Below are 15,313 nucleotides of genomic sequence, written 5' to 3'. Positions count from 1 at the left end.
ATTGATGGGTAGGACCCAGGAAAGAATATCAAAAGCTCCCTGTACACTGGAAGGAGACCAAAATTCAGAGCAAAAGTCTCGAGTATTCCTCTGAGCAGCCACATCCTCTGGTGCTATGGGGAAGGTAAAAGTTCTTTAAAGCCAGGGCAAACAGGGCCCCTGGGTGGCTCAGTGGTTGAGCGCCTGCCTTTGGCCCAGGTCATGATCCTGGGGTCCTGGGATCCGAGCCTGCTTCTCCTTCTGCCTGTGTCTCTGTTTCTCCCTCTGTGTCTCTCCAATAAATAAGTCAAAAATCCTAAGACAAAACAAAACAAAAACAGGGCAAACAGGGGTGCCTGGGTGGCTCAGTCAGCAAAGCATCTACCTCCAGCTGAGGTCATGACCTCAGCCTCCTGGTATCCAGCCCCACATCCCCCTCCATCTGCTCCTCTCTCTCCCTCTGCCTGTCACTCCCACTGCTCAGGCTTTCTCTCTCAAATAAATAAAATCTTTAAAAACAAAGAAAAGACAGGGCAAACAATAAGCAAATAATTCAAGTTGCTTAAATATTGTTCTTGCTTAAAATCAGAATTATAAACTTGTATGGAGTTGAATAATTTGCCTCCTGCATTATCCCCTCTCTTCGTCTTCCTTTTTTCTCTTTGCTAGCTAAACACCAAAACATATTTCGTATTGGTTTTCACCCTGACTTCAACCCTTACCTAAACTTTCATCTGAAAATCAACCTGGGGGCGCCTGGGTGGCTCAGTAGGTTAAGTGTCTTCCTTCCTTCAGCTCAGGTCGGGATCCCAGAGAGACCCAAATCGGCCTCTCCCTCTCCTCCCAGTTCATGCTCTATCTGCCAAATAAATAAAACCTTAAAATTAAAAAAAAAAAAATGTAAAAAGGGAAAAGAAAAATCAACCTGAACGGTCGGACCCCAGGCACCAATTAATTGAATTCTTCTAGCCCTGGTTAAATGGTTAAGTAACATAAACCGGTGGGACAACACAAAGGCAGGCTGATGATCTGCCAAGTGTCCGCAGGGGTTATTAAGGGTTAATTCCCCAACAATTAAAAAAAAAAAATGATGTGATAAATCACCAGATCGACTTCAACGACGTTCCCTAACGCTAATGACCTGAAGTCAAGAAATTCTGCAGGAGCCTGGCTTGGAACAAAGGTGACCATTTTCTGGGTGGTTGGAGATATGAGTTAATTACTTTTTTTTCTAGAATTCTTTTCCTCCGGTCTTCAAATGCGGTGGGGGTGGGGGTGGGGTGGGGGTGGGGGCTGCAAACTGGGAAGACCGAAAACGAGCAGCCGCTGCGGGTGCCGGTGCAGGGCCCACACCAGGAGGTCAACCTTTGTCAGTCTCCGCGGCCCCTCGAGCTTCCAAGTCCCGGGCAGCCCGCGGCGACTCGCCCGGGGCGGGGCCCGCCTTCCTCCGGCCTCCCGCCTCCTCAAGATGGCAGCAGGCGCCAAAACCCGGGGCGGCGCGCGCGGCACTCTGGGAGCGGAAGTGGGGCGGCCCCGCGGCGGCGGCCGGGCCGGAAGGGGCGGGGCGGGGCCGGGCCTGGAGCGTCCGCGAGAGCCGCCGCGGCTGCCGGAGTGTGCGGGTCGCGAGGGCTGAGGCCTGGCGGGCGGGGTGCGTCGCGATGCCGGAGCTGGCGGTGCAGAAGGTGGTCGTTCACCCCCTGGTGCTGCTCAGTGTGGTGGATCACTTCAACCGGTGAGCGCGGGCGCGGGCGGCCTCCCGGGATCGCCGCTGCTGAGTCACGGGCAGGCTGGGCCGGGGTGGGCACCGACTCGCCCGCGGCCCGGACCACTCACGGGTCGCGAAGCCTAAGTCCCAGGCTCGCCCCCGGCCCGGGCCCGGGCCCCGGCCGGCAGTTCCGCAGCCCGCAGCCCGCAGCCCGCAGCCCGGACTGGCCGTGCCGTTTGCCCACGTCGCTGCGCTGCCGCGGTAGGGGCGCGGAGGGCGGGGCCGCGGGGGGCGCCTCCGTTTGGCCCCGGTGCCCCCCGTCACCTCGTGGGCGCCTCCGTGCCGCACGCTGGAGGCTGTCCCCGGCCTTCCGGCCTCGGCGCCCAGGACGGGCTCCCTTGGCAGGGCCGTGGCGTCTGAGCAGGACTCGCTCGCCTTTGGGGGTGACCTGAAATCTACACTAGGTGCCAAGCCCCTTCTTTTAAGAATGAGAGCGTTGGTAGGTCTGGGCATTGATGAAGAGGCTGGGACGTCCCGCGAGGGTTCCTGCGCCTTCCCTTCCCTTGTCTTGGAGCCGTTCTTCCCGCTGGACCTGTTACACGTGTTCATGACTTTTACAAGGTGATTGCTCCGATTGGCAAGTGTAAAGACCCGCTGGGGAGCGTCTGCCGTAAAGTCGGTCGTGAAGTGCCGGTTCCCCCGCAGCTTGCCTTGGGCAACCCACCCCCTGAACCAGAGCTAATAAAACAGGACTCCGTGGGGCTCGGGGTCCCCAGCTTTGCAGAGCCCTCAGCCTAAGGGAGGGGCAGGCGTGCGTTCCCACTGTGCCGCCGGCACTCCTTCCTCCCACAGGGTACTGGACGTGCCACTGGGGCAGGCTCCCTCTCACTCCTATCCAGGGGCCGGCCGGAGTGCAGACACCCGCTGCTAGCTGCGGCGTCATAGCAACACATGTCGGGTTTTTATTTTTTTGATTTTTTTAAGGTTTTTTTATTTATTTACTCATGAGAGAGAGAGAGAGAAAGAGGCAGAGACACAGGCAGAGGGAGAAGCAGGCTCCATGCTGGGAGGCCAATGTGGGACTTGATCCCAGAACTCCAGGATCACTAAAGTGCTGGGCCACCCTGGCTGCCCAGTTGTAGGGTTTAAAAAAAACAAACAAAAAAAAAAAAACAGATTTTTGTAGACCAAAAGAAAAGCACATGAGTGTGGAAGTTTCCTTTGAAGTGTGGAAATTCGGTGTATAAGATTTCCCCAAAAATCAGAACCATCAGGGATACAGAATCCTTCACTCTGACCCAAATCCCAAATTTAGTGAGCATTTATAGATTTGCCAGACCAGATGTTTAGGAAAACATTACAGTGAAACCAGTGACTGTTAAGGAACTCAGGTTCGTTTCATGGTGGCCCGTGTCTTTGGTTTGAACGTAGAGTTCTAGTGTGCTCTGTGTCTCACGTCCGCTAGTGCTTAGGGGAGAATTCTACATGACGGTCCATGAAATGAGATTGTGTAAGTGAAACACTTGCAGCTCCTGAGGACAGAAGTCACTGAGGAGGTTTGACAAGTAGGTAGAAATTCCGAAGCAAACCCTTTCTCACTCCTCCAGCCATCCTGTCAGTGTGATCAGTCACCAGCTCACTTCTGATCCTGCCTGGTGAAGCCATTCGGAGACCACAGGGGGTACACGCCTACCTCGGCGTCAGAACCCACTTTCTGAGCCCCTAGATGGTTCAGAGAAGGCGGACATGTGGTGGGGCTTGTCTGCGTGCAATAGATACCCCAGAGAACACCTGGCAAGCCAGCCCATGAACGTGGTCTGCTTTAGCATCTTTATCTCTGACAATATTTAAGGATACAGAAGATGGGGAAAGTTTAAAGGAGAAAAGTGCAAAAGAAAAAGTTAAAAGTGGCAGCATAACTTAAATATACTTTTCAAACACCAACCAAATAGCATTTTAAAACTCTTAAGCCCTGCTGGGGGGGTGGGGGTGTCCATTTTCTCCATTTTAAGGTTCTAGAAAGTTTGACATTTTTCCAAGCATGTGTTTCTGGAGTCAACAGTGTAAATACTACCTATGTACAAAGTTGGTGAGTTACCCATTGTATTTATTAGAATTTAATATTAAGGACTGACCTGACACTATTACATTGGTTTAGTGGGATTAGTTCCCAGGTAAGTGGAGTTGTATCTGTACCATTGATGTTTCGTATTGAGTGTCTCATTGTTGGCTCCATGTCTCTGTGTGCCTATCAGACTGACTTTCTGCTTTCTCCTTCAGAATAGGCAAGGTTGGAAACCAGAAGCGCGTTGTCGGTGTGCTTTTGGGGTCATGGCAAAAGAAGGTACTCGACGTATCCAACAGTTTTGCAGGTACAAGACAAGTCTTACATTGTTCTACACCTGGCTTAAAATGTTAATTATCTTTAAAATTAATAAAAGAGACTTTTGTGATTTCCATTTTTACTACAACTCAGAAATTCTGTCAGAATTGCTGAAGTATAGGAAGGAAGCTAAAAGTTACTCACTAAACTGAAGAGTAAATATTTTAAATTTGCAGGCCATATGGTCTCCATTACAAGTGCTCAGCCCTGTATTGTAGCAGCAAAACAACTATAGACAGTGTGTTGACAAAAGGATAACTGTATTCTAGCAAAAGTTTATAAAACCAGTCAGCTCTGATGTCGTTTATAAATCCCTGCACTAAACTATTAACCAGTTATGGGTTGGCAGGGGGAGATGGAGACCATTAATTTTTCCTCGGTGTCATGAACCTTTACAAGAATGTGTCCATGTATTTTATGGTTAAAGTAAAACAAAGAGCAAAATAATTGCCCTAGAGTGAACTCTAGACTAGAGGTCACAAACTCCAAAATCTGAAAGGACCAAACAGAAATGTTATTTGTCAAAGGGAAATAATTAGGAAGTGATGGGGCTGTTAGCAAACTGACGGGCGTGTGTCCATTTTAAAGGGGGAAACTTCATCTGGCTCTAGCCAGTTGTTGCCAGATCTTCAATTACAAGAGAAGCTGGAAGTCTGGATTTTTATATGAAATCTCCCAGTTTTTAACGAGTACAACTCAAAGATAATTTTAATACCATGCTGTACAAACCACTTAGGTGGATCAGATGTGGCATGGCGTCTCCTATCTAGCACCCTAAACTGAATCTTATTTTTCTTTTTCTTTAGTCCCTTTTGATGAAGACGACAAAGATGATTCTGTCTGGTTTTTAGACCATGATTATTTGGAAAACATGTATGGAATGTTTAAGAAGGTCAATGGTATGTCTTGATGTTTTGTTTTTTAAGAAGGCATTGTGGCATTGATTTATGTGTGTATTTGTGTGTGTGTGCGCGTGCGCGCAGGTACATGCCCTGGTGTCTTTCCATTTCTCAGTATTCCCTTCTCTTTGTTTAATGTCAAGGGCTTTGGCCTAGCTGCACTTAAGACCAGTGGCAGTAGAGGAATGAGACAGAATAAATGAGAAACAAGAGTAGCAATTTAAGGCCAGCTAGACCTACGTAGGTTTTAGATCTGGCCCTCTGTAGCAGAAAAGTGAAGAACTATCAAAATCCACCTGCCTCTAGAGCTTAAGTACCATCAAGGTAAATGTATCTCTGTCACATGTGTCATTTTCATTTTATTTCATTGCTTTAGAAATGTTTATTCCCACAACAGTCACAGTTCCAATCTCTGTGACATAGAGTTACATTCATTTATATGTTGCCTTGGAATTATGTTCTAGTGTCATGTGTGACTAGTCTAAACTAGTCTGAAATACAGATATCTCTGGATTTCCCTGCTTGTTTTCTGAGAATTTTGTTTTTCAGTTTTAGATTTCACAAGTATGTCAGGGTTGAAAATAGATGTCTAGAATTTTGAAAAAGGTAGAGAGCATAAGGATTAGAGTTCTTAACCACCCTTTTTGAGAGAATTCTATAGATCTTCATGTAACAGTTCAAATTCACTAATGTTTTCCTTCCAGCCAGAGAAAGAATAGTTGGGTGGTACCACACAGGCCCTAAACTACACAAGAATGACATCGCCATTAACGAACTCATGAAAAGATACTGCCCTAACTCAGTAAGTATACTTTATCTTTAAAACTCTTGAGTGAGGGGAATCCCTGGGTGGTTCAGCAGTGAATCGTTTGCCTTTGGCCCAGGGTGTGATCCTGGAGACCCGGGATCGAGTCCGACGTCGGGCTCCCTGCATAGAGCTGGCTTCTCCCTCTGCCTCTATCTCTCTCTCGAATAAATAATCTTTAAAAAATAATAATAATAAAAATAAAACTCTTGAGTAATATCCTTCCAACTGGCTTATATAAGCATCCTAGGAAGGATTCGAGTAGCTTATCATTTCACTGCTTTTTCTCTAAACTGCTTGTGTTAATTGGTAGTGTTATGTATATAGTACATGGTGACCCAGGATATTTAGTAAATAGCAGTAAACGTTTGCTAAGTGCATCATCCTCTCAATAGCTATATGGGGTTCGTTCTCCTCCTTAGAAGGAAACGGAGGTTCAGAATTGTTAGTAAGGTCTCATACATTTTGGCACCAGGATCAAACCGTTGGTTGTCTTGATTCTGACTTCCTCATGCTTGATAACCACACTATACCCCCTCTCAGCTTGTTAATGATGGGGGTGAAGAGCAGAGCAGATGGTGGGATCACATGAAATGTAGACTCATTTTTGCTGAAAATTCCAGCTCTTGTCTAATTGAATGAATGAAATAGCTTCAGTAATCATCATCAGAAACACAGCTGTGATTTTTCCTTCTGTGCTTGGTATGAGGTGGTGTGGTAAGGTGTGTTTTTCTCCCAGGTACTGGTCATCATTGATGTGAAGCCAAAGGACCTGGGACTGCCCACAGAAGCATATATTTCAGTGGAAGAAGTCCATGATGTAAGTCCTCTTGCTATGAGCCAACAAGATTAGATCCACTGCTTACTGGAGAATTTGAATTTTATGTTGTTTTTAAGTCAACAAATCTTCTCTCTCTAACAAAGAGTAGGTTGCTGATTTCTGTCAACAGTTTGATATTATGTTCCCCCCCCCCTTGGGTTTTTAAATCCTCAAATTTTAGAAATCAAGAGGACCACAGAAATCTAAAATCCCCTTTTACACATGAAATCGAGGCTCAAAGTCATCATATGATTGCCCAGAGATGTTTATAGCAAAGTAAATGCAGAGCCTGGTGAGCTTAATCTAATGCACTTTCCACTGTTAAGCTCCCCTGTGCCAGCATTTCTTTCTCCTTGAAACTTTTCTTTTCCTATAGCTGAGACAGAAGTTTTCTGGAGCCAGATGGCAAGACCCATCTGTGTGATTTGACACCTGAGTACTCAGCTCTACAGCATCCAGTACCTGCTGTGTGCTTTGGGAGTAGACATGAAGAGGTGCCGAATTTAGCTTTTCTCTGTTTCCAGGAAAACTAACTTCAGATTCGAGGGTAGCATTTGATGTGAAAATAGATGTGTGTTTTGTTCTGACCTTAAAGTTTTGCACTTGAGCTCAATCTTGAATTTCCAAAGTCAAAAGTCTGAGAGATAAAAATAAAAGTCTTTGGATTTAGATATGTAGACTTTATCCTTATATTCAGTTTTTAAATCAGGAAAAAATTTTTATGTTAACTCCTGCAAATATTGTTTGCACAGAGTTCTGTCCACCTGTTTCTTTTTGCCTTGCCACCAGGGAGCTTAGATCAAAATTTATTTCCTTGTTACAGTAAGACTTTTAATACAGTTTAATAGTTTTTTATGTTAATTTTACCCTGCCTTTTTCAAGAAGGAATCCGAGGCTCCTGTACACACACACACACAAATAAAGCAAGATTTTAAATATGGGACAGAAGGGACATGAAGGCCACAATATAAGATGAAGCCAAGGGAAAATGAGCACCTGAAAAGGCATGCCGTGAGGACCTGACCATTCTAGCATACAATGTCAAGAGGAAAATGGTATTTGCAGGATTCACACTGTCCTGGCAAAGTAATAACTGCTAACATGTATACCTCTTAGTATAAGTTAAGTGACTTTACCAAGGTCTCACAGCTCCCTTGTACATGGCATAGCCAGGCTTGGAACCCAGGCGGTCTGGCTACAGCGTCTATCCTCACTGCTGTGCTGTCCTGCCCTGCAGACGTCTTATAGACGTTACAGATGTGCAGCCTCTTCTGGCACAAGAGCTGAGGAAAGTTGCTCCTGAATCCCATCGGGAAGTCACTAGATGATATAGTGAACCGTATCCTTGGACAGACCCTTTGATTCATTCAGGCCACCAGAAAGCTGGTTTTTCTGACTGTACTGTTTTGGTGCTCTGGCATCATTTGATCTAAAGGACAGTAGGTGGTTAAAAGTTAGATTATCTGACTTGAGCTTGCCTCCTGTACAGGTATTCTATGTACTGCCAATTCTAGAAAGAAGTATATCCTATAAAAATCAACCTAATTGAGACCTCCTCAAGTGTCCATCCCCACAGTGGGCATAAGGGATTATCAGGATTCTCCTCAAACACTGAGCAGGGCCACTGCAGTGGCCGTTTAGAAGGCTGAGCTTTCAAAGCAAACCTTACCCGTTTCTCCGGCACACAGGAAGCCTAGTAATTCACCATGAGGTGATTCGACTGAAAACACGGGAGCCACCCTGTTAAAGGAACATGTACCAGCGTGTTTGTAAGTAAATAACTATAGTTGAGCCTCCTCTCCCAGGATGGAACGCCAACCTCAAAAACATTTGAGCATGTGACCAGTGAGATTGGAGCAGAGGAAGCCGAGGAAGTTGGAGTCGAGCACTTGTTACGGTGAGCCTTAAGATAGCATCAGGACCATAAGTGGCCCCAGAGGCTCTATCAGGAGTGGAGAGACCTGGGTGCCAGGCCTGGGTTGTTTCTGGAGCGTCCTGAGTTAGAATTTGTGACCATGGGCAGTGTGGCTGGTGACAGGAATGCGTGTGGGAAGGAAATGCAGGTGCATGTCCTGTGTATGCCATTTTCACTGAAAAGAAGCTACATGTCAGGATGGGCTTTTAAGATACCATAACCCTGACATAGTTTGAAAGGGTCACAGGTTTTCTGAGGTAAGATTCCTTCCATTCAGAAAGGTAGTCCTGATTGATGTACGCCTCTCACCACATTGTATGATGCAGGTAGGGAAATGGCACTCTTCTCAAGAGCAAGGAAATTGAAATAGATAGCTTTTCCTTAAATGAAAATGGTTTCGTTTTAGTTCTCTTTTTCTGAAATCTGCCCTGTGATGAGAAAGATGAAATACATGCCTCCAAATAAAAACAAAACCAAGGCAGTTTATAAAATGATGAAGTAACATTCTTCTGAAAACTTGTCCCTCCCCCACAAAGCGGCAGGTTTGCCTAGCTTTTTGCAAACCTGGATGATAATCCAGTACGCTGACGCTTTTTCCCACCTTTCTTCTTGTGGGTGATCACAGAGACATCAAAGACACTACGGTGGGCACTCTTTCACAGAGGATTACAAACCAGGTCCATGGTTTGAAGGGACTAAACTCCAAGCTTCTGGACATCAGGAGCTACCTGGAGAAAGTGGCCACGGGCAAGCTGCCCATCAACCATCAGATCATCTACCAGCTACAGGATGTCTTCAACCTGCTGCCGGACGTCAGCCTCCAGGAGTTTGTCAAGGCCTTTTACCTGAAGACCAACGACCAGATGGTAGTGGTGTACTTGGCCTCACTGATCCGTTCTGTGGTCGCCCTGCACAACCTCATCAACAACAAGATCGCCAACCGCGATGCAGAGAAGAAAGAAGGGCAGGAAAAAGAAGAGAGCAAAAAGGATAGAAAAGATGACAAAGAGAAAGAGAAGGAGAAGGAAAAGGGTGACAGCAAGAAAGAAGAGAAAAAGGAGAAAAAATAAAACCTGTAGCTTTTTAATTTGTAAATTAAAATCTTATAAACGAACTCAGTGTGCCACTTGAGGGTTCTTTTTATTTTAAGTGCTTGTTGAAAAGCTGTACCACTGAGAACTCTGGCCCAGGTCCCTCTTGCTGTGGCAGAGAAGCGAGTAGACAGGGCCTGAGGCCACACCTTCAGGGCCACTGAGGCTGCTGGGGTGGGGAATATGAGAGCTCAGGCTGCAGGCCCTGCGAGAAGAGTGAAGGGAAGGTAAACATTATTGGTCCTCTTCACTCTTCTACCTATATAACTGGAAGTTGAATTTCCCCAATCTCACAAGACTCTTGGGGTTGGTTATTGGCAATCTGCAAAACTGCAAAAGGGAATGCATGAATTCCATAAGCCTTAGAACGCCCTGAGTTCTGAGTCATTGAACTCTGTACCCGTAGCCCTGGCACCCTCAGGGCTCAGGATCCAGCTCCATTTATTGTTTACCTTTCAAGACACAATTAAATGACTTGGTTTTTAAGCCTGTGTACTAGTCGTTTTTGATTCTGAGAGTGACAGTCGTTTTCAGAAGCAGCCAAGACTTAGTTTTTCATTGAAGCTGCCTTACAGAATTAGACTTGGAGTCTTTCATGGAAGAGAGACTGACTCATTCCTTTAAGAACAGCCTGATGGTGAGAAGAGCTCTCAACTGAGCCCAGAAGACCTGGGTTTGTGCCTCAGGTTTGTCATCTGTGAAATCTCTAGACTAGGTTTTCATAAAGGACACAGTGCAGTAGGTCTAGGTACAACAGACCCCAAAGTTAGTTCCGAGGATGGAACAAAGTTTCCCCAAAATAAATGCTCAGGGCTCAGCACAAATAAATACTTAGTCATTTGACCTACAGTAGTCGCTCAGATAATTTCCTCTCTTGAGCAGATGGCACCTAAGAGTTCTATAATGCACCAAATGGATTATCAATGTGCAAAAATTTAAGAATATAATAAAATGGCACTAAAACTAAGTCAGTTGAATCTCAGAAACCACTGAAGTCCTAATGTCTCGAAGTTTACCAGAAATGTCAATTTTTTTTCCAAAGAGCTAATTAATGGAAATTAGAAAGTTGACAGTATGATGTATAAATAAGCTTTTATTCTACTTAATAGAAGCATGCCAACATAAGGGCTTACTTCAAGGTCCATGAAGATTTGGACATAAAATGGGATGGTCACGGAAAAACTGGAGAACCAACTTGTCTATTTCCAGTCAAAACCAGGGTTGTTGCAGCTAACTGAATAAAAGAAATGTTAACAGTCAAAGCATGAGATACATTTAAAACCACAGGAGTGCTGAAGAAGCTTTTGAGATTTGATAACATTTCAAGCATACTGATGTGAGAAAAGTAACCTGGAACATTAACTGTGCAGCAAATGGGCAGGAAAGAGCCAGGATGTTTCTGAGGCTAGTAGGGGAATGAGGAGAATGTCATCCCAAGGAGTGGGTCATTTATGTAAGGGTCAGGGGACAATTAGAGACCACACAGGATTTAGATCCACTTTTAGTGGTAAAATCTGTACTCAAAACTTCCCAGGGTCTCGTAACAACAATGCCACACACTTTTAAGTTTAACACCACTTCATAAAATGCAAAGTTTGTTAAGCATCTAAGACCATGGGAATACCCAGGTCTTGTTATATGTAATAGTTTAGTCACAAATGGGCAGAATTGACTTCTACCTTTTTTTTTTTTAACTAATACCCCAACATGGGACTCGAACTCACAGCCCTGAGATCAAGAGTCACATACTCTACCAACTGAGCCAGCCAAATGCCCCAAACTGAATTCTACTTTTCTATCAGGATCCTCGATTTCTTAGAAAAACACTTTGTAGCCTGTAGCTTAGGCTTATTTTCTAAAGCAAAATTTATACCCTCTATAAGAGTGACCTTCATAAAGTTATTAATGAAGTCTTGCTCATACAAATAGCATCTGAGTTCACTGCAAAACCCATGACCCTCACTTGAAATAAAGCCTTGTGTTTGTATACCCTGGCAGTCTCAAGATGAGATTTCTAAACTATGTGTGTTGTTTTTGAAAACACTAAAAAAGGGATGCCTGGGTGGCTCAGCGGTTGAGTGTCTGCCTTCAGCTCAGGTTGTGATCCTGAGATCCGGGATCGAGTCCCACGTTAGGCTCCCTGCATGGAGCCTGCTTCTCCCTCTGCCTGTGTCTCTGCCTGCCCTCTCTCTCTCTCTCTCTCTCTCTCGTAAATATATAAATCTTTAAAAAATAAAAATAAAAAATAAAAAAACTGAAAAAAACAGGTCCTGGAAAAAGTCTGCTCCAAAGCCTGGATCCTGTATCTGTAGCTGTAATGTTACCGTCACTTCCACTTCCAACACTTCAGACCACCTTGTTAGAGTCAGGCTGCTCTCCTACACACATTACAGAGGATGGTATTTGTGCCTTACTAATTTTGTGAGAAAACTAGCATCAGAAATAACAATGAACTTTTAAGTTAGATATCCTTAATGTAAAGATGGAAATTATTAGGAGCACCAGGGTGGCTCAGTCGGTTGAGCATCTGCCTTCAGTTCAGGTCGTGATCCTGGGGTCCTGGGATTGAGTCCCACATTAGGCTCCCTGCATGGAGCCTGCTTCTCCCTCTGCCTCTGTCTCTGACTCTCTCTCTCTCTCTCTCTCTGTCTCTCGTGAATAAATAATAAAATCTTTTTTTAAAAAGATGGGAATTATCAAAGTGGAACAATTTTGGGCCAGCTAATTAAATGTTCTTTAATTATGCTCAGCCCTCCAATCTCTAAAGGGACAAAAGAAAAGTAACTCTGTTAAGGAGCTACCATATTACTTCTCCAATATGCTAGATGCAGAGTAAATCTTTTCCAGCAGGAAACAGCAACCTTAGGATGGCAATCCAATTTCTGGAGGACCCTGCAGCTATGAGAACTCAGCCATATACAGTTTTTCTCACTTCAAACAAAAGACTGAATGCAGACCTTCATAAAAGAGTGAAATTAGGGTTGTTTGTTAAACTACAACACACTAAGAAAACTACTTCATCTGCCCCTGTTCCCAGAAATGGGGAGGGTCTGGGGTATGCTTCAAAGGCAAGGAAACATTTGACTTATGTGACACCCAAGAGCAGATTTTTTACAGCTTTCCTAAACCAATTCATTCCAAGTTATTATATGTAATATAGGCAAGTACTGATTTGCATATCTTTATGCTATTCAACTCAGTATTATCAATGGTAGCCTGGGAGCTACACAGAATTCAGATCTATCAAAAAATAATATTCTTGTTGGGGGAGTAGGTAGGAAGTGACTCAAAAAGCAGGGAAATGGAAGTGGGGAAAGAATATAGAGGAAAAGAAAGGAAGAGGATCAGGGAAGTTCATGTTTCCAGGGTCTAAACCCATAGAAAACAGCTTTCTCCGCACTCCTCTTTGGAGCCAGTCTGTTCTTCGACACTAGAGGGCGCCATTGACTAGCCTGGTCTCCCGGCCAGAGCTGCCTTGGTGGCCAGGTCAGGACGGGACTGGGAACCTGGCCCGGAGTTGCTTACCCTCATTTCTGCTTTGGGCTGCAACTATCCAGACAAGATTTTGAAAGAATCTGGAGAGTGAATGAGTGCAAAAAGATGGGGTCAGTTTGCCACACCTCCACCTCTGCTCTTCTCCACTGGCTCCAATGAATACAGTTTTCTCAGCCCAGCAGATCACTTATGCTTTGATTTTCCTCACTGCTGATACCACACCTGATTTCTTTAAAGACCATATTCAGTGGTGTGCTGGTAAGAGTGAAACAACTAGTTCTCCACAAAGGGCGGGGGGGGGGGGGACCAGCAGGGTTTTTTGATGTGTAGCCTTGGCCAATTTCCCTGGTGTAAATACTCCCACCATGGCTTGATTGCAAGATCCTGGCATTTGTTGGGAAAATCTCAAGATGCACAGCAGCACGGCATTACAGAGTATTACCTAAATACGGATAGAATAGACAAAAATAACTTCAAGAACACACATGATAGTAAAATGTAGTAACTCGGATATGATGTATTTTGAGTATGACCTTTTTAAATTATTTTAAGATTTTTTAACTTATTTATGATAGACATAGAGAGAGAGAGGCAGAGGGAGAAGCAGGCTCCATGCCGGGAGCCCAGTGCGGGACTCGATCCCGGGACTCCAGGATCACACCCTGGGCTGACGGCAGGCACTAAACCACTGAGCCACCCAGGGATCCCGAGTATGACCTTTTTAGATATAATTTATTTCAATAAAAATGTAAACAACTTATACCTACTGCATTAGACTTTAGGAATCTGTTTTTAAGATGCCCTCCTGTGGTTTCTGTACATGTGGAAGTGGGAGAACCTTTGATACAGACAAATCTATCCATTTCTTGCCTATTGTCAGCACCCCAGGGATCATGTTTAAGAAGTCCTTTCCCAGTTCTGGGGCACCTGGTGGCTCCATTAGTTAAGCATATGCTTCAGCTCAGGTCATGATCTCAGGGTCATGGGATCAAGCCCCACGTGGGGCTACCTGCGCAGTGAGGAGTCTGCTTGAGGATTCTCTCCCTCTGCCCTTCTCTGGGTTCTCTTTTTCCCTAAGTAAATAAATAAAATAAGAAAAAAAAAAGTCCTTTCCCAGCTCAAGACTTCTCATACACACACGTCTATTACACTCCACAAAGTGTTTTCCTTCACAGCTTAGGACCTATGTCAACTTCTGTCTATATGGTACAGCTAACATCTGATCAATAACAACATAATTACCTACTCGTTTAACCAAAGTAACCAGCTAATGTCTTTACTTCATCTCTTATCCCTTCCTTTCTTATTTTCAACCCTGTCTTTATCCCTACCTTTTACCCCTCAGGATATAAATACTCAGTTCTCTCCCATCTCCACATACACACACCCCTCCATCCTGGTTAACTTCATTCAGCAAATAGCCATCTCTGCTCCCTTATCTTCTGAGCATTTTTCAAATCTTACACAGTCCAGCTTTTGTCCCCACCGTGCCACTTTAGCCTGCACTAAAGTCACCAATAGCTTCCACTTGACCCAACTAGTTGGCCCCTGTCAGCCTGGCCTCACTTGACCTGATCTCTGGAGGCTTCTCTCCCTGCACTCATCCTGCTTCTCTTGGACCCTCATCGGCCCCTTTTGCTCTAGTTTTCTCTGAAGCTTCATCCTACTTGACCTATCAGTTACATATTTTTAAAAAGACCCATATGATGCTTCTTCCAAAACTTGTTCCTCCTCTTTAGTCCATATCCTGGCTAGTCACCCACTCGCCCAGAGCTCAGAAGTCCTACTGGTCCTGCCCACCTTCAGCCTCCGCTTTCAGCCACCTGCTGGGCCTACCAACCACCTGATGGCTGCCCTTTGTATTTCCCCGCGCCGTCCAGACCTTCATCTACCTTTTCTGCTGCTAAGTTTGCCTACCTGCAATTTCTGCATACTTTCTCATCTTCCTTTTCCATGTTCTATCCTCATGCCAGAGTCAGCTTGGCTAGACGGTGAATTTGGGCTGGAGAGGGTTGCATGAATCTTACTCCTCAGCTCATAGCTATCATCATCTTTTAAGGCCCCTCTCACTTGAACTATTTTTACCTTCATCCTGATTTCCACTATAGTTCCAGCCCCCCCTCACACACACATATACACAAGTAAACAAGTGATAGAGGCTTATATGTGTTGAGTAAATGTCTTTTTTTTTTTTTGAGTAAATGTCCTTATATATGGGATG

General features: G+C 44.9%; 1 protein-coding gene across 1 annotated transcript; it reads left to right on the top strand.

The window, feature by feature from the left end:
* Positions 1 to 1,549: 1,549 nt before the first annotated feature.
* PSMD7 (proteasome 26S subunit, non-ATPase 7) lies at positions 1,550 to 9,620 on the top strand. Its single transcript, XM_055306469.1, has 7 exons — positions 1,550 to 1,711; positions 3,965 to 4,056; positions 4,874 to 4,966; positions 5,671 to 5,768; positions 6,511 to 6,591; positions 8,397 to 8,488; positions 9,132 to 9,620. Exons 1-7 carry the CDS (start codon positions 1,638 to 1,640, stop codon positions 9,574 to 9,576), a joined length of 975 nt encoding a protein of 324 aa, XP_055162444.1. The 5' UTR covers positions 1,550 to 1,637; the 3' UTR covers positions 9,577 to 9,620.
* Positions 9,621 to 15,313: the final 5,693 nt, after the last annotated feature.

The sequence above is a fragment of the Nyctereutes procyonoides genome, unplaced genomic scaffold, assembly GCF_905146905.1.
Source record: "Nyctereutes procyonoides isolate TBG_1078 unplaced genomic scaffold, NYPRO_anot_genome, whole genome shotgun sequence".
NCBI classification, from domain to species: Eukaryota; Metazoa; Chordata; class Mammalia; order Carnivora; family Canidae; genus Nyctereutes; species Nyctereutes procyonoides.
The sequence above is the reverse complement of the archived record's forward strand: the minus strand, read 5'-3'. Positions and strand labels throughout refer to the sequence as shown.